The following is a 25,528-nucleotide window of genomic DNA, read 5'->3' as shown; positions in this document are numbered from 1 at the left end:
ACTGATAAAAGACACTATACTGACATATGACATAACATATGGCCAATAAAAGTATCGCAACTCTTTTACACTGTAACTACCAGGGCAACAGTGTAGCTGTGCAAACTTGCTCATAATAACACACACACACACACAGAATATGCACATCTCTGACACAAGCAGTAACAGCAGAGTGGGAGGACAATGAAGTCAAATAAATTGTGCATGCCAAGAGTAATCAATCTGATCTGGTGCGACTCAGAGGGAACAAAGCCTTCATTACTGCAGCAGCATCTACAGGATCCCTGTGTTTCATTGAGAGGAAATGAGAATATTCACTACAGTTTGTAACAATTCCTGCAGGCCATAAAAACAATGAACAATAATAATTTCCCACCTCGTCAAATTTTGACTGACAAGCAGATTCTTGTCTATATCATGTAGCTGTTCATATTCGCAGCTCTGCTGCTTTGTCATCTTATTCCAGTTTATAGGCAGGAATAACGATGCAAGGAGAACCTTGAAAATGTGGAGCTCAGCGTTTTTCCCTATGGACTGCTGCAGATTGATTCTTCCTGGCCAAGAATGTTAAAATGTTCTGTAGTCTTTCAACATTCAATATGCTCTTACTGGATTGGTTTCAGAGCACAATGCTGCAGTATATTCACAGGCCTCTATCAGGGTGCAGTTTAGAGATTACTCACTGATCGCTAGAATAAAGGTCAAAATGAAGCTAGGTCTGATGTAAGGGAGGCCCAAAATAGATCCTCCACTTTTATTAACACAGTTTGAAGTTTGATAATGCCTCAGGAGACTCTGCAAACTTATTATTTCATGCTGCATTTGAAACATGTGACGGGAATGTATGGTTCAGTTCTTACATAGCTTATGAGCAATGGTAGTTTGAGTTAATCTGATACGACTTGCAGATGTAGCCATGGAAGTGGTCCTTCATCTCACTAAATGCACTCAGTTAATGCAACAGTGGATTAGAATTGCTCTATTGCACTGCACCACAGGGGAATTGTTTTGAAAAATCTAATTTTGCTACTTTTTCAAGAGTCATTACAATAATATGGCAAAGAAAAAAGACTTAATTGATGTGTTACGATATGTATGTTCAGTTCTCCATTATTACATTTGAGAAAGAGGGGGCTGCGGAACATCTGATGCAATATTAATGCAGGGAAGATGCAATGTAAATGCATGATGGGTAACTTGTAAGATGCTCGAACTAGACTATTTGCCTCATTGCCACATTAGTTTGGACATCAGAACAACAAAGCATAAAAAGAAAGAAATAATATGGATTTTTTTGACTGAAAATGAATCCCACAAACAAATCCTGATGTTTAAGTTCAGTTAGATTGATCACATCTGAAGCAAGTCTGGCAGAATCTAAAAGGGCACAATATTAAACATTCACTGTGTCTGTCTGACTACTCTGACCTTTCCCTTGTTTGTAACCTCCACATCCTTGTAAATACCCATGGGTAATTTGCCTTGTGAAATTAATGATTTATCTCCTTGATGCATTAAGTCCAGCACACACATTAGTTGTAGCATGGAAATGAAAACACTTAATGATCCACCATCCGCATAACATAATGTCCTGGAAATCTTGATCAACATGCAATCGTCCAACCCAATAAGACCATGTTGAATTGTTTTCTTTCTAACTGTCTACCATAAATAGCTGTGTCAGGCAATATAACGATATACACAGTGAGATGATGACAAATGTGTGTCAGCCAGTACAGATTTTACAATACATTCAATACTCTGCTAGCTATTTGTTATATATCTCTAGTTGTATTAGGCTATTGTGGGCAATGTTGCAATTCAATAAGCAGGACTGATTTATGACAATATTAGATTTACAGGATTTTTCCATCAATTTATTGAAGCAACTTTATTTGTCAGGTATTTAATTTACTAGATTAGTGACAAGCATTTGAATTTTATTTATATTATTTCTCAATTTGAGTTCCAGAGAGTATACTACTATGTCATGGTGTTTAATAATATAATAATATTATTACATACAATAATATCACATATACAGTGATAAAAGATTGTATCCATATTAAGGGCAAACTCGTCTAGGTGGTCTGGTGGTTAGGATGCGTACCATTTACAGTATTATGGACACAACATCAGTTCAATTCCTTTGCTGCATGCCATGTCCCGTATATCTATCTCCCCTCAATTCCTGTCACTTCTCTTATGTCTGCTTATGAAAAAAGGCATTACAATACCCCAAAAATACATAGTGGAATAACACACTGTGATCACGAAATGTACCTAGCAGGACATTTTACAGTTAAAAAATAAACTTGTCACTGTTCTACCATAGTATATTGATGTAAGTGTCATACGACCGGTCGTCATAATTTCGTAAGATATAATACGAATTGTTGTGCATAAGTTTTCATGCGATATCCTAACCCCCCCTTAATTAGAATGCCAATATATCTGCAATAAGCGAACATCTGATATATCAGCCTGGATGATTTATCGGTCTGGCTGTAATCTGTAATATCACACACGCCTACTGTATTCCTTTTGCTCTGACTATATGTTATGACTACACATACTCCTTTAGGCTTGTTGTCACCTCATGAACAAATCTGAGACTAAAGCTTGTATCTCTACAGCACCTCATAGTAGGAGTGATCACGTGTTCATAGGGACTCCCATTATGTTGTGATCTCATGCCTTACCAGTAAGAAAAACAGATCAGAGAGCAAAAGTCCTGAACTGGAACGCTATGTGAATACAACCACTTTACCCTCTCACTGAGCCTACTAGTCTCACTTAAATTAGCTCAGCTGTGACAAACTGATGTAACATATAGCCCTTTGGGCCTAGTTATTTACAGTGTACAGCCATGTTTTTCAGAGTTAACATGACCGGGGGATTGAAAACGCAATGGTGTTTTCTACAATCATCACCCAATGCAATATCAAGTTTCCTGACAAAGTTTTCTATGGGTAACATGATAATGCTTTTAGTCAGCATGTGGATGTCCTCTGAGCTGCAGTTGAATGAATTTATCAATATGTAATGTTATGGAGGCGTTAAAAAATGCAAAACATTCATCCAAAAATAGTCAATGCTGTCCAGAAACTGTGTGATCATGTTATCACAGTGGTCGAATCATGTGGCTTTTGATCATTTACTTAAATATATCAATATCAAACTTGTTACCAAAATAAATGTCTGCATGCAGAAATGTGTAATTAAACTCTAAAAACCCGGAGTACACAGTATATAAATACAACATTATCATGCTGCTGCAGTCTAATCATATAATGTGTAATTATTGCAAGACCGTCTCATAAGCACCACAAGCAAAGCACAATGTGGAGAAGATTTAGTGAAATTTGCCAAGCAACCATGCAACTACTGTACACTGTGTTTAGATTGAGGATTGTTTTTCCATTTTATCCGACTGTATCCACACAGAGGCCAAGTCCAGTGACTTTAAATCAAAAGATTCAATATAGTAGGGGGAGGAGGTGTATTTAGAATTGTACAGTAAATGAGATAGCATGATTGGAAATGCTTGGCAAAGTTAATGGGTTTTGGTTGTCATTTGTCTTTCCATTGGTGACAGCCCATATTCTTTAAAGGGCTTCAGTGTGGTGCCATAAATCTTAGCAGGGTCATGCATTGCACAGGAGATGAAGGGGAGAGTGGAAAAGGGTAAGGACGAGAAACGGTGCAGGGGTTAGTGAGAAAGAGAAAAGGAAAGTGGGTAGGAGGGGGTGGGGAGTAGAGCTACTGACGGACAAGCAGAGGGTGAGAGAGCAGAGTGGTGACATAAAAAGACAAATGCAGCTAGGTTGACACAGGCTGAGACAGAGTGATGCAAAGTGGAAGCGACCCGTGAGACGATGTGCTGCAGGTGACTCACCATGAATCGTAGGTCGTCGAAGCCATTGAGCAGGAACTTGCTCTCGTACTGCGGCAGCCCCACGTGCTCCAGCCACTCTCCGACCGGCTGGTCCAGGGCTTTACCACAGGCCCCATCTGCCGAGAGAGGGAAGCGCTTGAGCAGGGAGAAGCCGTTCAGCCGGTAGCAGCGGCACTCAGAGGACGACACATGGCATTGCCACATCATCCTCGGCCAGCAGAGGCAGAGCCGAGTGCAGCAGCACCAGGCAGGGTGGGGGGGAGACAGGGTCCAGGCCGGGGGTGAGGGGCTCCCAAGGTACGGGTGGGGGCCCAGCTAACTCAAACACAGGAGGAGGGTAGGAAGTGCTGCAGGCCCAACTCAGGCCCTGCAGGGGACTGACTAAGCTAATATACACCCACTGGTGTTAGTGTGACTGACTGAAAATGTCAGGCGAGGGTGGAGGTAGTGCAGGGAAGGAAGCCCATCTGAAGCTTGGTATTGTTAGTTATGGTTGGACTGAGCCACTACGGCATCTTCCAACAAACAGGGTTCACTAAACATTCCTTTAGTGAGCAGATGAGCGAGTGTAAGAACAAGTGCTTAGCTAGTCCAAAAACATAACAATTCTGAATGCTACAAGTCAAGAGACTAAATCATTTTCAAGCTGAGGGAAAATGGAATATCTATCACAAAATCAAACATTTTCATACATCACACATTATATACTCTGCTAAAACTATCCCCATCATTTTTTCTAAAATCAGAAATTACTCCATCAGGGTGTAACACAGAAATATTCAGTTCCCCCAAAATAAATTTGTCACTGTTTTCCCCACATACTTGTAAAGCTCTGGCTGAGTCCCATGGCTTCATTGGTCAATCTCTTTGAGAGCTAGGACACGGCTCATACAATGAAGGTAGCAGCATTCTAAAGTGCTGTTGAGGTACTAATGTTATTTTTGATCAAGGAAAACACATTTGCTTAAATCATCTTTCGTTTTCACTCCAGAGCCAAAAAGGAGTACGGTCAGGTAGACATATTGTAAATCCTACATCAAAAAAAAAGAAAGCTGGCTTGCGATTTCCACAGTGTGCTGATTCCAAACTCCTCAATTCATAATCAAATCCAAATATAGATTCCTTGATAAAGCTCCTGGTAAGCTGCCTGCTAGTGGAAAAAGGCTTGGTGTCCTTGGTGGTGCCAGTGCTGCCCAGCATGCACACTCTTCAGCAGGCTGCTGGCTGTGCGGCTCTGCCAGAGAACGTGCTTCTCATCTCTCACAGCTGTAAATCCAGGTCCAGATCCAAAAGACGGCAGGTGAGCCTTTTGACTCTGAAGCGAGGATCACTACAGGACCACAGTACAGGTTAAGCTAGCTCCTTCCTGAGGCAGGCGCCCCCCCAACTCCCACCCCAGCCCACCTGGTTCTTCTCCTCGCTGGGTACAGCTAGCAGCCTCTGTGCTCAGGGCAGAGGTTTGCTGCATCCCCTGCCTGTCTGAGACATGCAGGCAGCGCAGATGCAGTCACAGCAGCTGCTCCTGGCTCACACACGCTACCCCTCACTGCTCACAGGGCATAACGTCCTGACGCTGGCTACTTCTACACAGGAGAACCAAAGATCTGCCTCAACCTCAGCCACTGCTGCCACGTCCTTCCCACATCCACGACAGGCAACAGACTCAGATCATCCCCCCTTCTCATCCGAGCAAATCCCTCAAGCACTTCTTTTTTAACTCCCCTCCCTCCTCGCTCTCGTCTCTCTGTGCTTTCTTTCTCTTGCTCTCAATCTCATAGCCCCATTCCCATACCATGTGTGATCGCACTGCAGGGCTGCCGTATGCTGCCTGATGAAGTGGGGTGCTGCTCTACGTAACCACCTCTCCCTCACTCTCCCACTATATCAATTCCCCTCCTTCTGCCTCTCTCTCTCTCCCTCCCTGGCTTGCACTCTCCCTTGCTCTGTCTCGCGTCCTGCCTTTCATCCTCAAACACAGATGCAAACACACACACACACACACACACACACACACACACACACACACACACTCTTTCTCTCTCTTCGTCTGTCTCTCTACCCCTTTCATACAAATGCACACTTACTCGTTCTTCTCTGTCTGTCTGTCCCCCCCCGCACTGATTAGAATTGCAGAGACACTCTGATCTTGCAGAAAGGACACCACCATCAGAGGCAAGGAACAAGCACCGAGAGCCCAAAAATTACAGTAGGCTACGTCTCGGCCAAGAATGACTAGAATGCAAAGGGATGACGTAGACCTGATCCTCTTCTGCAGGAGTAATGCCAATTTATTTTAAGGCTAACATGGGATACTGAAACAAGAGCCTCATCAAGCCGCTGCTTATTAGCAGACGGCTTTAATTCATTTACATGTTACTTTGATGATAAGACAAGGGAGGGCAGCATTGATTCAAGTCAGCAGAAGTCTCAAGACAAGACAAGAGAAGAAGAGACCCAGTTCAAGTCCTGTCCCTTCTCCATCTCGCCAGGTCATGACAGAAAACTCCATGTACTTTGAGATGCTCATGTCATATCAAGAATTTTTGGAGCACAATAGAGTCTACTTACAGAAAAAAGCCTGGATAAACACGTGAGATAATATATAATTAAGATAGATTTGCCATTTCACTTTGCCACAGTCTACACAGGCAGTGGTAGACTTTTGCACCCACCTATGCTGGGCTGCTCACTGCGTCTATCACTGGTAGTATCTGGGTACAGCTGTAGGCAGAGAGTAATTATGCAGGCTTTCAAGCTGCTTGCAATCACCTCACACATTCCCAGATGGGTAGTCAGCCAGCCAGTAAGGCAGTCAGGGTGAGGAGAAGCGGTGCCAACAGACACAAGCAAAGTGAAGGGCCAGGGCTATTGATTGAACCTCCTCCGTAAGTGGCCATCTGTATCCCTGTTACTCTGGCGATCAGGTGAAAGGCCAAGTCAGGTCTCCGTAACCCATTAGTCCTCCACAAGGACCAATGCTCATCTTTCGTTATCAGGTAGAGAAGCTGCTGTCAGATTTGCCCTGACTGAGGAGAAAGATGATGGAAGGAGGAAGTGAGAGATAAAGGGAGAGGGAGAGAATGAGCAGGAGACAGATAAGAGACAGAGAAAGACTTATAAAGGAGTAGGCGAGGAAACATATGGGCAAGATAAGATGGTAATAGGGCGTAAGAAGGATTGAAGTGGACTAATTATGATTCACTACGAGATCCCATAACTCCTCCTCCTTCTTTACGCTTTCTTCCTGAGCTTCATACCAAAGTCAGCTCTTACACCACAATATCCAGACAATTAAAAAAAGACAGTTAAAAATACCCGCCACCCCATCCAATTACTTCCATTCATTTGGGACAGCAACACCTCCCACGGTAGTAGGGCCTAATTACTGACAGATAGACAGAGTATCCAATGCTCCTCCGTGAGGGCGGGGGGACTGGGTCATTAACTTATCCCCTGTTAAACAGGCCACGCTGTCAAATATGTCCAAGTGGGCTTCTGTACTGTTTGAACTGTTTGAACCCAAAAAGACCTATTATTGAGGAAGAGGTAGAGGTTGTGCCTAGATAAAACCGTGCCTCCTCTTAATCAGAGCAGGAGAAAAGCACTAGCTCCTTGTCAACACAACCAAGCACTGGAGAAAAGGAGCTGCAAAGCTGAATTAATTCAGGGAAACTGAAGGCGGACTCTTTTCCTTTGAACGTCAGAGTTTCCTGTACACAAATTGAGCCGATTCCTCCTGTGTGCTGTTAGCTGAGCTCTCTCACCACTCCCTCTCTCTTTTTAAGCTCACTTACTCAGTGCTCTCTTAGCACACAATCGAGGCACTCGTGATGGGCACACAACAAAAACAACTTTATCCTTGAGCATGCAGAATGCTGCAAAATTGCAGTGTTTTTGTAGCCACAAAAATCGGATTTTCAGAAATCTAAGGGTGAATTGGCCATTCTTGTTTCCTGATATGAGAGAGACAGTACACAAGGAAAAGGATGAAATGAAAATGCATGACAGTCCTGTCACAATAAAAAGATAAAAGTGGAATGAAGAGTCATAATTTAGGTTTAATCTTTGGGTAATCTCCCTTATCTTCTTCCCTTTTCCAGTCCTCTCCTCTTCTCTCTCTTTCTCTCTCTCTTCCTCCCTCACTCTTCTGTTGATGACTCTGAAGAGTACCTGTTTGTTCCCTTTCATTACATTGTGGAAAAAGAAATATGACCTCTTTACTAAGCGACACGTACAAAAATAGCAACAAAAGCATCTTTGCAACCTTTCAGAACTACTTGTGCACAATCTCCGATTAAAATCAGAGCAGTAACTGCATGACTCAGCTGAATCTGGGACACTTTCTACATGCTGTTCTATAAATAGCACACACCTATATGTGTAGAACAAAAAAACAACAACATATTTCCTCTTATGTAATGTAGAATAACCTCAGGTCTTAATTGTTAGGATAGCAATTAATCTAAGAATGCTTGGGTGGAAGTCAAACTACAATAACGTAAAATCATGGAAAACAGCTTCACTTTAATCTGCTAATATGCATCTCCTTTTGGCTTAAAATAATATTAACGGATATGAATATTGTGCAATTGTTAAAAGCAGCCTGGAAGGAACTACATAAACACATTAGAGAATATTAAGATAAAGTGATGGAAGTGGTTATTGTAATGCTAATTAGCGTTATATATATTTGTATTGCAATTGTTCTTAAGTTGTATTTATTTGATGTTCTATTTTATGATGTTTAATTAATTGTTCATCCCTTCTCTTTTTAACATGTATTTCAATATTCTAACTTTTGTTTATATTGTCTGCCCATTTATTTTTTATCATGTACTGTATACGGCACTCTGAGCTGCATTTCATTTCTGAGAGTTTACTTTTATTATGATTATTATGATTATTATGATTATTATTATTATTATTATTAATCCAAACAAGTTCATTTAGCCTATTTTCTTAATTGATAAGTGATTTTTTGTTATACGACAGTCTTAAAGTTTTTTGTCATACCTTGACAGTTTCAACTTCTGACTCTGCAGTCATCTTCAGAAGCGTCACGTGATGTTGCTGTGACGTCTACTGTGGGTGTGATATATTTAGTTTCTGAAGATGACTGCAGAGTCAGCAGTCAAAACTGTCAAGGTATGACAAAACACTTTAAGACTGTCGTATAAGAAAAAAATCACTTATCAATTTAAAAAATAGGCTAAATGAATTATTATTATATACATGAATTGGAGAATATTCATTTAATTTCACAATATAGCTTTTAGTTGCCCCAAGGCTTAAAGAAATCAACCCCCATTTGTATTTATCCTTTATTTAGCCAGCAAGGTCCCATAGAGATCTCTTCTTCCAGGAAATTCTGGTCGTCCTCATCTATAGTTACCTTTTATGACTGAAAGTGAAATTTAACATATGAACTCACAAAGAGTTTTGATTAAAGCTTTAATGTGTAACTTTTTGATATTAATAAAGGTCCGTTACATTAAGCCATTGCCAAATGAGTTGCTAATTAAGACTATCAGCTCCACACAACTCTCTCTATATTTCTGAGTATGGCGTTCAGAATATTGTGGCGTGACTTTCCCACGCAGAAACTTGAGTGAAGTTAGTAAAGAGACAGGTGCTAAAACAAAGGATCTGAGACAGAGAATGAATACAGGTATATTTAGACAGGCAGTATGAGAACAATGCGTTTTTTGATGATTAAACCATGTAACCATATTATAGTAGAAACCCAAAACAAGAATGAACCTGAAAATGAGCATGATATGGGACCTTTAATAGTGGTGCAGCAGTTAAGTCTTCTTTCCAATTCCAATTCCAATGTCAATTCTTTTCCACTTGTATGCGTCCTTACTTTATATCCTTTTTATCACAACCACATATTTTACCGTTTCGGTCTTTCAGCTTGGGTGGTATTCCACATTGCTGTGGTCAGCAGATTGTTAATCCATGAAACATATTGTGCATAGCTAATGAACATTTATCTTAAAAAATATAAGACTTCTCAAAGGCAGTCATGTGCATACCTAGATGAGCTGTTACACAAGTATGTATGATGAAACCACCGTATGGCAGAGTCTCTAATAGAGGTAGGTTTACAGTCAGGAGTGTTATCTAAACAAACTGAGCAGATGCCAGCTGGCTTCTCCCTCTGCACTGCCTTAAGGACACATGATGAAGCGTACTATCAATTCAAGCCTTACTGAGATCTACAGTATAACTCCAGAAAACAAATATATGGCAGTGAGGGGAATTTAGAATTAGATTTCCCAGAAAGTGGAAACATTGTGTGTAAGAAATAACAATAAGGTGCCAAAGAAATGTCAGCTTGAATCTCTGTGACTTATAAGGACACAAAATTCCCATCCGTCCTCTCTGAAGGTGTGATTTAATACTGAATAGCATCTTTTAGAAAAGCTGCTCACAAATGAAAGCAGTTACAGGGTGTAAAAAGTTTGATTGCTGCTAACATAACATTACAGGGCTATCATGGATGCAGCACCAAGGGCAATTAAGAGCAAAATGCAACCTAGGGTCTTTCTGTGAATGTACCCGAGTCAAACTTTCATTTAAAAGCATATTTAGGATGGATGCGCCACTTTTAAGATGTACCGTATTTTTGTTTTGTTCAAATGGCTTTTGAATGGGAGTAATAGGGGCACTTTTATGCTAGCCTCAAAATAGCTATTTTTAAAACACTAAGAAGGCTCGACACAACATGAAACTTTGCTCGAAGTATCACCAGGGACTCTACACCTTAACTACACCGGTGCACAAGGGATATACTAAATCTGTGGCTACTTGTTTTGATATTGACTCGTTTTGACTGCCGAGGTGGTAGCGGCCGGAAACAACAACAGCTATGGTGAGTTGTTCAAAACCTCTCTTTTTAGTAAACTCTGGATACACAATCAATGTTGTCAATGCTCTCATTAACGTGTAGAGTCCCTGGTGATACTTAGAGCAAGGTTTCATGTTGTGTCGAGCCTTCTTAGTGTTTTAAAAATAGCTATTTTGAGGCTAGCATAAAAGTGCCCCTATTACTCCCATTCAAAAGGACATTTGACCGAAAAACGAAAATACGGTCCATCTTAAAAGTGGCGCTTCCGTCCTAAATATGCTTTTAAACGAAAGTTTGACTCGGGTACATTCACAAAAAGACCCTAGGTTGAATTTTGGCGAGAGTTACACTTTAATTCCCCAGACCCAGTTGTCATTTTGCATTAACCAACCAATAAATTATACACCACAGTCATATCTCTGAAAATTTGAAAAAATTAAATAAAAAATGCTATCATCATGGAAACGTTATAGGTGGTGAGGCATTACCTGAACTTGGCGTGGGCTGTTTCTTTTGGGACGTTTCAATGCCTGCTCCAATCAAATTCATGATCTTCTCAATCTGTTAAAGAGAATAGGCATGAAACACGAGAAAATGTCAACAACTGCTAACGAAAAACAAATCAATACAGAACGTGGGGGATGTCGAAATTCTTCAAAACATGCATTAAACTCCTGACTAACAGTCCTCCATCCCACCACAACCAAACCAATTACAAAACAGGACCACTGAAGGAGCGACACTGTGTGAGGAGTTAGGACAGAGAGCTGCTGGTGCTGGGAGTATTGGGGAGGAGGCAGGCTGCTTTTTGCAATGATGGATTACAAGCAAAAGTCCAACGTGGACAGCAATTCAATGACTAACCTGCTACTCAGCAAAACATATCAGGGTCATAAGGTGAATTACAATCTAGAAGCTTTTGAAACTAAATTATTGAGGCATATACAGTCAAGCAAGTCCAAGCTGCACAAATTAACCCACCAGAGATTCAAATCTGTTGCGGACTGGTTTTTTTTTGTGAGTATTTGATTGCGCTCTCAGACCTGTATTATTTAAGCTTCAGAGAAGAAGGCAACAGCTTACTGCAAGGTTAAGTGAGCACAATGCTGCATGCAGGAGATTACAGAGCAACTCAGAGAAGAGTTGTTTAGGGGCTTAGAGCGAAAAATGTTTATTTAAGTAGTCTCTGGCTTTCCAGGAGAGTCAAAATACATTTCCAGCTTGTTTGCTGTTTATTTGCTGGATAACTGAACAGGGACTCGAATTCCAACAAATATAGACATGTAAAGATAGATGCAGTATGGTGTCGAGTGCTGTTAAAAATATAAGCATAACCATTTGTGGTTTTAGGGGGGTTGGGCTGATTGTCAAATTCACGGTGATGACAGGAAGTCACTGTGCGGGGAGGCGTACTTTCAACAAGGAAACTTGTGAGTTGTTCGTGTCCCATATGAAAATAGAAAATAAAAGTAAACAACGATTCATTTTAACTTTATATAGAAAGCAAAACTAAGTGATATTCTTCGTCCGTGTGTAATTATGTCATGTACGTAGGCACGTAAGCGAAATAACGTTAAAAAAAAAAGTACTGATCTTAACCCAAACCACAATCTTTTTCTAAACTTAAGTAAGTAATAAATAAAGCAGTAGCGACCGTTACGTAAGGACAAACGACTCATGTGGTCGTATGGTTTGGAGGACTTGTTGGAATTGAATTACCGTCAGACAGAGACTCATATTGAATAGTGAGTGGTATCAATCTTCTCTCTCGATCAATCTAACTCTCAACAACAAAGTGAATAGGCCTACATATAATTCCCAAAATGTTGAACTATTCCTTTAAATACAACAGCATAAAAACATGAATAAAGTGGGACCACTTACAGCAGGTGTAAGATGACTTGTTATCCCAATGTCCCGTCTCTGTTCTCTCTTATTAAACATTCAAATACAAGGATCGTATTTCACTGATTTCACTAACCTCAATTGGAATCATTTTGAAGTACCTAATGTCATATTTCTTCCACATCTATATCATATATGTCATGATATTCCGACTAAAACAAAAAGTCTGGAATTCATCATTTTTACATCGTATTTGATTAAAAATAATAACTCATCACTGGTTAAAGGGGAGCTATGCCCATTTTCAAAATTCATACATGTTATTCCTAAGGTATAAGAAAAAAATGTAATGTATGTAAACATGAAAAACTCTCTCTAAAAACTAGTGTGCCAAAACTCAAATGTGTAATGTCATTAATTATAAAGTCTGGAATTGCTCTATAGACAATGAATTGGGAAAGATGTTACAGATGACACAGAGCACCCAGGGGGATGTTCTGAATATATGGGTATATGTTCTGTGTCTGAACTGAGAACACTACAATAGAATAAAGCACATTTGGGTATAAAACAGAAAACATCAGTCTCCCATTCATTGTCTACGGAGCAGCTCTAGACTTTATACTTGATAACATCACTAGTTTGCGATTTCTCTGGTTTCTAGCTTTCAGAGAAGGTAGCTCATGTTCACAAATACTGATCAAACTTTCCAAGGCCATGGAAATAACACATTGGAATTATTAATTCCAATTCCTCAGTTTGTCTACAGAGCACCACACTACTTACTGACACTTACTGACATGCTTCAAGGACAACAGGATGTCATGCACAGAACAAATGCACCAAAAGAACATGTTTATACATATTAATAGCATTCGATATTATTATTATTTGACTATTGTAGAATGGAAAAGAGGATAGCTGCAAGTACATGCTTTATTGATTTAAAACATCACCAACACAGGTTGGGGTCACCTAAAATGCTGTATGCAAACTATTGCAAATCAGGATGGGGACTAAATGTAGAATCACTAGCGCAGTCTATTCACAATCAGCAATGAAAAGCTGATTCTGCTCACACAAGTGACACCAGAAACACAGCCAGGCTTATTTGATGTAATATTTAGTGTTTGAAAAAGCCCTATGTACTTTGCTAGTGGCATCAACACTGTGGAAAAGCCTTGATTCATTTGGAAGTGAGGCACGTGGGATGCGTGGCATATGCCTCCAGCAATACAGACCTCACATTACTCTTTGAATTAACCCAGTTACATTCTATATCATACACACACATCAGTACTACATCACATCTGAGCTTAAGTGCACCTTTAATAAACCCGTCACCAAAATGCTGTCTCTAGGGAAACCAGCGTCATCATAGTTGAAGTGCTGAAATATTTCATAACATCATGCACATGCAGCCTCATTCACTGTGTGAATAGCTAGATGTTTGGCACTGGGATAGGGTAGACATATGTTGAATACATTTTTGTTATTCAAAAGAAATAATAATAACAGAAAATTGTGGTCAAATACATCAACCAAATATTACACTTTTCATGAAATAGAGTTGAAAGCAAACTCAGGTCAATTGGTCGTTAGTTTTTCCATCCATCCATTAGCTATACCCGCTTATCCTTCCAGCCAATCCCAGCTGGCATTAGGTGAAAGGTGGGGTACACGCTGGACGGGGTCGACAGTCAATCACAGTACAGACAACCATTCACGCTCACATTCACACCACATGCCAACGCCACAGTGCTACCAACGGGAAAGGTGCAGTTACCCTCCACATCCTCAAGTCATTTACATTTTAATACAGGTTGATCTGCTATTCAGTGCGCTGCTGCACAAATTATCCATTTTATGTCACCTTTTCATACTTAAGTTTTAAAAGTGAACATTGTTTATGCAAGTGAAACTATTTTTGCTTATTTTCAATACAAGTCAAGTGGTTGACAGAAGTTTTGTGATAAATTTTTATCCTTATTCTGCATTACCTCTGGATATTATGACTTGTTTTTCTCAAACTTAAAACAGGTGAAAATGTATAGGAAACATGTTCTCTTTTACGTCCAAGAGCCTGATACCAGCTCCTCTGAAGAATGGTCTTGATTTAATTTAAGAGATTACAATTAGAGCACAAGCCCTTGGCGGTAAGATAATTATACTCTAGGGTACATAAATCTTTAGAAGAACTTCACTGGCCAACTGGCCAAACTGCTACAGATCTTGGGTTTGTGATTTTGATTGGACCCAAGAAAGATCAGATGCATTTTATTTTTCAGGCAATCAAAATACAACAGATTGCTGACTTAAATCAACGTGGCTTCAACATGTTAGAGACTGTGCTTGTTACTTTCAAGAGAGTTCCATATCGGCCAGGGGTCGACTAGTTTTATCCTGAGTCAGCCAGCCTCAGTGAGTTCCTCTAGGCCTTATTATACCTACATTCATTACGTGCTCCACTGCACCTGAATTATACATATATATACAGTATATACAAATGTGGCGCTGTTCCATTAGCCCCAAAATAATAAAATATACCAGGAAATTGAATATTCTAATGTAATTAGAATGAATTGGAAATGTTCCCAATTATCTATAAAATGTTTCCCGTTTGTCATTTTGGCCCAAGTTTTTATAGTGCACTGTTTTAACCCTTTTTTGGAAATGGCAAAGGGCACAGAGAACAGAAGAAATGGTGAAAATGGTGCACATAAAATCAACTAATACAATAATTGCACAAGACAGTTATTAAGATGATCAATTCCAGCAGCCAGTATCAACAAAACTGAGTTACAGTACATTAACCTCAATGCCACCTCTATTATTATTAATCACTGTCAGCTATGGGCTTTGAAGAACACAATCATAAACCAGATCAATAAATCAGCAAATACAATAGAAGCCTATTTAGGAACCATAGTTGTGTCCCAATTGAACATTAAACACTTATTCTAATACAGTGCGTGACTCTTGATATTATACTTGCAGTCAGAATACAAGAAATGGCTATACTTTATTATTTTGTACCAACTGTATGAGACTTGAGCTGTCCATCATACTGTGAACACCACTGCCAATTAAACTTCAAAAGAGGAAAGCCAACTGTTTACTCCCATTTTTTGTTTTACAGCATGCTCCTGAAGTTGCCTCACCATCCACAATTTAAGTTTCGAGCTGCTTCTCTATTTCATTTGTGCTCATTTGAAAAATTTAGCAAATTCAGTATAAGCATTCAGCATATTTGAGTGCAGCAGTAACAGAGAGGTGATATACTCTCAATTCATGTTGTCATGTGTTTTTAATTCAGCTTGGGATCTGTGATCTTCCTACCATCTTTCTTGCCTTGCCTTTTTCATCATTCTAAGTGTCAAACAAATTGTAGTCATATTAATTGTAAAGGAAAATGGTCCGTGTAACGCTTATCAGTTCAATTTTCTAAGCACAAACGGACATTTGGAAAAACAGAAAAATGGGTTCAAATATCCAAAGTTTTTTTCCGCCTTGACAAATTCAAAAATTGGATCTTTAAACTGTTTTTCCAATTTTCTGTTTTTATTCAGAGGATCAGAAATTTAGAAAATTACAAAATCCAATTATTCAATACTGCAATGGTATTCGCTCCCTCGTTCCGCCTAGCTACGCCCCCCCTCACTCGAAACCATCAGTTGCAAGCACCTCTGACCCCAAAGTCTATCAGTTTTGTTTTTTTTGGTCCATATGCAGTTAATGACCTGCATATTCCACAAAGTAGAGGAAGAGAATACCATTGCAGTATTGAATAATTGGAGCCCAGAAGCAATTTTGTAATCTCAATCTCAATTTCTGATCCTTTGAATAAAAAACTGAAAATTGGAAAAACAGTTTAAAGATCCAATTTTTTAATTTGTCAAGGTGGAAAAAAATGAAAAATTGGATATTTGAACCCATTTTTCTATTTTTCCAAATGTCCGTTTGTTCTTAGAAAATTGAACTGATAAGCGTTACACGGATCGAAAATAGCTTTTTTTTGGTATTGATTTTACTTCCTGACTAACTGACTGACTTTAGTCAGAGAGTGGTTGAACACCAGCTTGGGTCTTCATACATTACCTACTTTTTTATCAACCACTACATGAACATAAGTGTAAGATTCTGCAGTACCACCTCAGCTGTATGATAGAGTATAATGTTACTTCATTTAGAGATTTTACCATGTAGTTATCCTGCATCCAGCTTGTCAGGTAGTGCTGGAATTGAGACTTAATGTTAGGTAATGCCAGATTATCACAAATTATATTGCTTAGTGTGTATTTTTTTCACCTGTACAAAAATCAACTCTAAACTTGACTGATGGATGAGAGGTAGGGTTTTGTTTTATTAACAATTATTCTGCTGTTTATTTTTTTTTATTAAACGTTTGGCCTATAAAGTGCCATGACAATTTCGGGAAGCCTAAAGTGAAGTCTTCAAATGTTTGACCAATAGTCCAAAAGATAGTCCCTACAGATATCTGATTAATTATCACATGAGAGGAAGAAAAGCAGCAAAACCTCACAAATGGCAAACTTGAATGATCAAATCATTTTTGAAAAATTATTGAAACAATTAACCAATTATCACAATAACTGACAATTATTTTGCTGTAGATCAAATAATTGATGAATCGACTACTTGTTTCAGCAAAATGTCAAGGGCTTGAATCATTATTAAATGAACTTTCTTTTACAACATTCTATACATACAGTACTTGGGCTATGTCTCTTTGCAACTCCTACAAATAACTTAATATTACGCTATTATTGATAAGCAACTATGTTTTTAGGAAAAGTAATTCGGCCTTATGATTGTATCAGACCGTCCCCACCTAGAGAACAACCAAATAGGTTGATTGTGCAAGCAGCTCATAACACCCCATAGTTAAGTTTCTTGTTAGGCGGCGACCTCTCTTGGCTGTAGTAATTATCGCGACAGCAAACGAGTAAGCAAGGTGACAAAGAGCGCTGAATTCTGTGTAAGGAGGCAGGTTGGTGGTAACGGGGTGGTGGATGGGTCAAACAAACACAGGACTTTCAATCAGGAGGCTGGGGTTTGTGTCCTGTGTGAAAACAACCAAGTCAACTGTTACTTTTTGAAATTACCGGAGTGTTACGGACGGAGTTTACTCTGTGACACAATGTTGTCCGTCACATCGCATAATATCCTCATTTTAGTAGTTTTATGTGACTTGTTTTAAGCCAGTGGTTCCCAACCTTTTTTCCTAAGTAGCCTGCCTACAATTTTAAGCGAGAACAAAAATATATAGTTTTCATACAGACTTTTGTATACATTATATATTCTAGTGTATTATCATAATTTGTTTAACGTGCAAATATTTTTGTTTTACCTCAACCTCAAACAAGATAAATACTTGCGCCCCCCTGTGATCTTTGCCGCCCCACTGAGGGGTGCCCGGACCCCAGGTTGGGAACCACTGTTTTAAGCCAATCCCTGATGTTTTACTAACCTTAACTAAAGGACAACTTTACCTATGCGTTAAAACTGCGACCATTATGTTAAATAGAACGGTCACATGAATAAAATTTCCGCCGCAGTCACATGTTAGGGTCACATTTTTAAAACAGAAATGAAATGGTGAGAAATCTTACGGGCAATGTGGCAGGTGAAACAGGACTGTGCCTTCTCCCACCCAGCCCCCACCAACACCCACACCACTACTCTCATATTCATGTACCACATCTGTCTAACCAGATCTTGGGATGTGTTCACTCTGCCGTGGCTCTCTATATGAATTATAAACCAGCTTACATGTACTTTGAAAATATTCCCTCTATATCAACTGGATTAACCAACATGAAGATGTTTTTTGTAAATTCATTCTATTTCATTTTGGCCAATTCAAATTTATAGATTTTGAAAACTAATTTTGATTTATACAGTAAGAGTTTTTTATTTCTGGTTTCACACATTCAATTTCAAACTTATTAAAAAAGTGCATAAATCATATACATTAAAAAAGATTGTAATAAACCAAAAGTAACATAAGAATATGTTTTTATTTTCATCTACTTGTGTTATGTAAGACCAAAGCCATTACAGTAGTAGGTATAGCAGCATATAAACACACACAAACTGCATGTACTTTAAAAGCTTGCATGGTAATAACCTCAGGAGTACTGCTGGGAAATTTAGAGTACACACACGAATGAAGCCACTCAAGCATCTGTAACATGTGCTTGTGTTAACCTTTGATTTGAGTATTGAACAGATGTGGTGAAGACGTCAATCAACCTAATCATATATGCTATTTCTATTAATTAGTACAGCAAGGTTATTATCTTAAAGGAAAAGGAGAAACCCATCTTAAAATACATAAACACATAAAAACATAGTAAAGGTAGTGTGGCTGTCAGTGTTGATTATGTCACATCGTCCAAATATAATAATATGACAGCCTTGAACTATTTTTCCTACAATAAATGACTCACATTTTATTTTTTTTACGAGTAGGCTATGAGATGTGATCATACATTAAACAATGATAAAGAGTGAGCATCCATACAGATGCCCCCAGTCAAATGTCAAAACAATGGTTTACTAATCCAACAAACGCTGACAGGACAGGTAGAGGGTATCATGAATCTGAACCATAACACAGGGGTGAGAGTGAGTGAGAGTGAATGTGGTGTACTGTATATCTTTGAGGTTATCCATTGAGTATTTCCTTAATTAAAGTGCTATTTAATTAGACTAATGACACATCCAGAAGGCTAAACATGAGTATAAATGTACCCACACACACTTAAATATTCAGCACTGTACAAATAGGACACCTGACCATTGTAGCTCTGTCAGTTGTTCAGAAAGTAAGCTGTCAGAAAGAAATCGACAAATACTGTTCTTCTCTTTGTTTAAAAAAGTCTAAATTGAAATACCAAGTGCTTTCACTACAAAACGAGCCAAAAAAAGGAAAAATGGTCAGCAGTTACACAAGCTGCCAGACATAATACAATTCAAAATGTATATATTCCACTGAAAATGTCAATGTGGTATACTTTATCTCATAACTTCCTTTTCATGATAACAAAATCTGAATACCAGCATTTGTATTCAGTATTTTTGTTTTATGTGTGTGCGTGTACTGGCATAGGCTATGTGTGTGCGTTTATATATCTGATCTAAAGCCCAGCCTCTCGTGTCGCTTCAATATTTGATGGTGGCTGATCGCTTCATGAGATATACTCACAAGCCAGAGTCAATTTTTGCCCACACACACACACACACACACACACACACACACACACACACACACACACACACACACACATAGTCCTAGACACTCAGGAGCAGCTGAAAAACAGGATGCCCTTGAGAACAGGACACCCCACCCAACATAGCCTGAATAAACAGCTTTTTTAAGAGAGCAGAGGGGTGGAGCACGCCGCATGCACGGGACAGGGTTGGATGACAAAGAGAGGGATAAACAAAGCCAAGTAAAAGTTCAAGATGTCTAAGAACTCTGCAACTGCACTTGTTGTAAGGATGAAAAAGGTGCATGCTCCAACATACTGTAAAAGACAGACCCATTTTACTGTATGTGACCATTACTTAGGCATGGGTGTTGTCAAGACCGCTTAGGTCGAGTCCAAGACAAGCCCCAGTCCAAGTTTGAGCATTTTCAAGGTTGATTAAAATCCAAATAAGGAATGGAATCACAATCAGAAAATTATTTATTGCTAAGTAAGTAGCACTTATGAGGAATTTGCCTTGGTTGTTGGTGCAGAGCCTACATAAACATATTAAAGACCTACAGACTAAGTCAATTCCTTTTTTCATGCATCATGCATCTATCTATCCATGCATCCGCAGCACCTGCTTTGCATTACATTGCTGTAAGTAGTGCTTCCTCACTTGTTTTTTCTACAACATACATTTGCCTAAAAGTTGCATTATTTGCTAAAATCACGATTACAACTGAAAAACGACTCACGAATGACTTATATATATGGCAGTGAAAACAATGCCTATGACAACTTTGAAAATATAATAATCTTTCCACACCTTTGTGCATAAAACTACACATCTAACATGAGGATGCTTGGTTGTTACATGCAAAGACTGTGTCCAGAGGAGTGCAGGAGGAGACAGTGGAAGCGTGGGTCGGCCCCTGAGACATGTACTGAGTGGATGTGGAATGACAGCACAAGCCCAATTAGTTTTGGATGCCGAGCTGCTACAGGGAGGTCGGTGCAAGTGATCAAGCCATTCATGCATTCAAGCACTCACCCACTGGCACTCTACGCCAACAGCCTGGGTAGAGTTACTACAGTCTATCACTGCTTCTGCTGGACTCCTGGTCACTCTCATACTGCTGCCTCTGCTTTCCTTCCTTCCTTCCTTCCCTCCTTCCTTCCTTTCTCTCTCCTGAAACATGCTGCTTCCCCCGTTCCCATTTCCGCCTTTTTTTCCTCACTAATCCTCAGTTGCATCTCTCATTGGCCTCTCTTTTTTCACACCCATTCACACTTGCTAACACACTCTCTCCTAAGGACATTAAACCACTCTACTTAAAAGCCTGAGCCTTAACAATGACACTGCCACGCCCTCTGTCATATACACACTCCCACTGGTTTCCCATCCCCAGAGTTCGAGTATTACCTCATCCCACTCAGAGGCAAAAGAAGGCATGCGCTCCGTGGACAGCTGCCCAGAGATGCAGTTAGACACGGACCCACTGCGGCCAGAAAGACCGCCATCCTCCTCTCCGAGTGGTGACGCCAACAAGTCAGAGTCCGACTTGGACAAACTTCGAATCAATCCCTGGTCTGCAGGTCTGAGCACTACCACCGATGCAGAATCAGCGGACACTTCTCTCGAATCCTTAATGTCAGCTTTTGGATTCTGGATCACCTTGGCGGGGTTGGCATCCTGCGTGCACTCTGCCATTGTTTTGGAGCTGCCAAGTGCAGCTCAGGGTCCACAGTTTCCTGCAGTATTCTGACTTGTTTAGTCAGTCCAAGAGAGTGATCCAAGATCTTTGTGGAGCTTTTAAACTTCTAGAAAGCCAGTCAATTGTAATACTGAAAGACACAGATTAATAAACTATATAAGTATCGTATACTTGAGTAATCTGCCTTTAACTCATACAAAGTGCTCCTGTTTGGAGGGAAAGGAAGCATGTGAGTGAGAGACTTGTTGTGCACAGAAACAATGATAACGGTCCACCCACAGTTGTATCCTGTTGCCCTCCCCTTAGGGACTGGCTGAGTCAAAGAGTCCCCCTCCTTTTTTGATACACTCTCCCCTATCCACTTAGGCTGTTTTAGGCCATGTAGTTACAGTAATGTGGTCATCTTAAGAAGTAATAGAAAACCAGCATTATAAAGCCTGATGTCTGATGGTTAAAAAGGTAAACGCCTCACTATCAGCTGAAATAAAAGATGTCCTCATTTCTACATCGTCTTACCTGCTGACTTTTGTAGCCCTGGTGCTTTCCCTGCTCCGTGTTTTGGTGTCTGTCCTGTTCTGAGGTTGTTTCCAAACTCTCCAGGAGGACCAGCTCTGTCCCGTACTGAAGATCAGAGGACGGGAGGATCCCAAAGCCTCGCCTTATTCAGACTGACAGCTGGGGTAATCAGGTTACTGACGCACTGGGTGGCTGCTCCATTTCAAAGGAGGGAGAGTCGGAATTCCTCCTTTTCTGTCTGTGTGTGTCTGCAAGAGACTGTTTATCTATCTATCTATCTATCTATCTATCTATCTATCTATCTATCTATCTATCTATCTATCTATCTATCTATCTATCTATCTATACTTCTTTGCCCAGTGAAGCAGAATATTTTGGGTGCTCCTCTAGATGTGTATCCTATTTGTCACTCTACCTGACCAGGAGCTTCAGCTCTGATATACTTTCATGCACATATTTTACAGTCACAAATCCAGTCCAGGACACTTAACAGTGTCGAAACACAAATTTTGATGCCAAAATCATTAGATTACATAGATTTTCTCTACTTCTCTGTGATGTATTTGAAGAAAAATATCTTACTGATATAATTTACCAAACCATAAATGCATTTATTGTGACTTGGATGTATAAGGGAAACATTAACTCTTGGGATCTGCAGAGGAGAAGAAAGAAACATCAAGATAGGAAATGTTGATGATATGGGAGGAATGTAGAAAAGATCTCACACACTCAGTGCTATTCATTCATTTGAGTCTTCTCAAAGGGAGTTGATGCTGACAAAAGAGTCTCTTGTGAAGCATCCTTAAAATTCACAGGCAACCGTAGCCGTGCACAGCGTGCCTCTGCGCCCTGTGCCCTGTGCCCTCAATCAGCCAAGTCCCTTGCATGCTCACCTCTTCCCTATGGGCAGCGCTGGTATGTGCATGACAGAAAAGATAACATCCTTCGCTCGCCAAGGATGGCTCACACAGCCACACACAGCTTAGCTGGCAATAACAAAAGCCACATCTAATGAAGCAAGTTGAATTGCACATTTTGATCTCTATGACTGTGATGAGGATGAAACAGTTTAGGTTATCCACATATTCTGTGTCATTTTAAACAATAGAGGCTCTGGAATACAACATGTTTCAAGATAATGATGTCTTCACGGCATATTAGAGCGTCTAAAATAAAACATGCATCCCCTCCCTCAGCTGGCTGGCTGCTGAGCCTCGGGCTAAAGACAGTGGTGACTCATGAACGCTGTTCTCCAACAAAGACATGCACACTGTGCAAGTCACAGAGAGACAGCACGTACAGTAAACACACACACACACACACACACACACACACACACACATACACACACACACACACACACACACACACTGGAGTGCAGTGTTTCATGTGCATGGTGTCTGTGTTTGTGGGCTGTGTGCACCTTAATAGTTTGTGCTCCCTGACACACGGATGCCTTTTCAGGATTCTTGTGCGTGTTTGTAATTGTACCATGTGGCCCCACGTCCACAACTGACTTTTTTAATAACAATGCACAAGTTCTAAAACCACTTTTCTCACCACTTACCAGCTCACCAGCCTTATAAATCATAATCCTTCTCTGCAATTTTGGCGCTCTGCAGTTTCCACCTGATCAGCCGACATTATGGAGAAGGAGAATGAGGCCACTGGGTAAAAGATCTAATAAAGCTAATCAACCTTGGAAGCTATTACCTTCAGATAGGCTGCTTGGCTTCAAAACAAATCTGGAAGTGGCAACAAAACTCCAAATCAGCCTCTCATGAACGCCATAAAATGTGCTGTACGATTCCCTGTATGCCTGGGAATCTACAGACCTAAATGACAGTTATAGACCTATGCTTCACTCTCTGAAATACCATAGTGCGTTGTTTGGCTTGTGTTTTTCTCCTTGGAGAGTTTGAGTGGACGTTAACCCGAGAGTCACTGACAAGAATGTTCTAATGCTAACCCTTTAAGTCATCTGTTCCCCGAGGCGGCAGGGACGTCATTCTTCCAAGCTTTCATTTTCAGAGCCCCGAAATGTGGGAATTTGTACTGTCAGTCACTGAACAAGCAGAGAAATCCTAGAAATAATAATGTGCTAGATCAAGTTATGCTTATACAACACTGTAAATAAAGAGGTAATTTCACAGGCCAACAACATAAACAGCAAATGCATTTTGAAATAAGTAAAACAGTGATGTTGATGTGGTGATGCATTATTTTGGAGATATCAAACACAGATGTCTCACTTTGAAACAACATCATCAAATATGACTTTGTTGTAAAGTAACTTCAAAGTTGAGGGATGAAATAAATCACTTCAATAGAGGCAACAGAAAATCTACTAGCTCAGAATGGCTAAAGGTGCGGCTACTGTGAAAGCTTTCCAACAGACGAACAGAGCCGACCTCTCAGCAGCGACATGGGAGGGCAAGCATGCATGGCTGAGTGAAGATGCAGCGCTGCACATCCATCAGTGAGAGTGTGATAGAGACAGAGAGACTGGAGGGTGGAGATACAATCTTTTCTCAGCGTCTAACTGGGTGTAGGTAATAATCTTATTGGGTTAGTCTGTGAATTTCCTCAAATACTCTCTTATCACATCTTCAAAATCTTTAGGTTGTGGGAAAATCGGCATGAGGTTCCCCACAGAAAAGGGATCTGACAAATCTCTACTGGTTTACAGGGGACATTTTAGCCACCCTCGCGGCACTGCTCTATGGATCTCAATGTTTATCAGTGTTTTTTTAGTCAGTCGCAACAATTATTGGATGTATTGCTGTGAAATTTGGTACAGACATTCATGGTTTTCAGACAATAAATCGGTCAAAGTTTTCACTTATTTTGTCAATTATCTTAGCATTTTCAAGATGGATTGGCACAGAATCTTTTGTACAAACAGTCATGGTCCTGCGACAATGAAACCTAATGACTGTGACTAAACCATGAGGTTCATATCTGTGGTTTTAAGGGAAATATTCTTGACAAATATTATGACTTACTATTACAAGGGATTGCCATGAAATTTCATACAGACAACTTCAGTGACTTTTAATCTAGCACTATCATCAGGTCAAAATGTAAAGGTGTCCAGTACTTTGGTCTATGACGGAATATTTTTACACATTGACCAATCTAATATACATCATCATTGCGAGCATGTTAGCATTCTGATGTTAGGATTAGGATGGCATGGCTGTAGACTCTTGTCCCATGCATGGAGGCATAGAAATATAAATCTGAAGGCTCGAAGAAGTGTTGATAGCCTGCAGATGCCTTTAAACAAGATCCATTGTTGTGACACTGTAAAATAGAGAGCAATCAATCCTGAGTGGGGAATTTCAGCATTGTTGCCATGAATTCACACCTTCAAAAACGGGTTATCAGTGATGTTATTACAGCATTTATAGTGTATCCTTTTCAAATGGAAAACATTTTTTTTGGTCTGGTGTGATAAGGGATTGCTCATTCTTTT

At 39.9% G+C, this 25,528-nt stretch overlaps 1 protein-coding gene across 4 annotated transcripts in view; it reads right to left on the bottom strand.

The window, feature by feature from the left end:
• anks1ab (ankyrin repeat and sterile alpha motif domain containing 1Ab) overlaps positions 1 to 21,748 on the bottom strand; it is a 47,220-nt gene extending 25,472 nt beyond the window's left edge. For 2 of the 4 annotated variants that reach the window (XM_078249080.1, XM_078249079.1), the window contains exons 1-3: positions 21,240 to 21,748; positions 11,240 to 11,312; positions 3,899 to 4,014 (exon numbers count right to left, since the gene is read on the bottom strand). In XM_078249080.1, coding sequence (XP_078105206.1) covers positions 3,899 to 4,014; positions 11,240 to 11,312; positions 21,240 to 21,527 — 477 coding nt within the window. In that variant the 5' untranslated portion in view covers positions 21,528 to 21,748. Of the gene's footprint in view, positions 1 to 3,898; positions 4,015 to 11,239; positions 11,313 to 20,867; positions 21,125 to 21,239 lie in introns of those variants that run through there. The other 2 variants (XM_078249082.1, XM_078249081.1) reach the window with 2 other exon arrangements.
• Between the last annotated feature and the right edge of the window lie 3,780 nt (positions 21,749 to 25,528).

The sequence above is a fragment of the Sander vitreus genome, chromosome 4 (genome assembly GCF_031162955.1).
Source record: "Sander vitreus isolate 19-12246 chromosome 4, sanVit1, whole genome shotgun sequence".
Taxonomy (NCBI): domain Eukaryota; kingdom Metazoa; phylum Chordata; class Actinopteri; order Perciformes; family Percidae; genus Sander; species Sander vitreus.
Note: the sequence above shows the minus strand (reverse complement) of the source record. Positions and strands in the feature narration are given on the sequence as shown.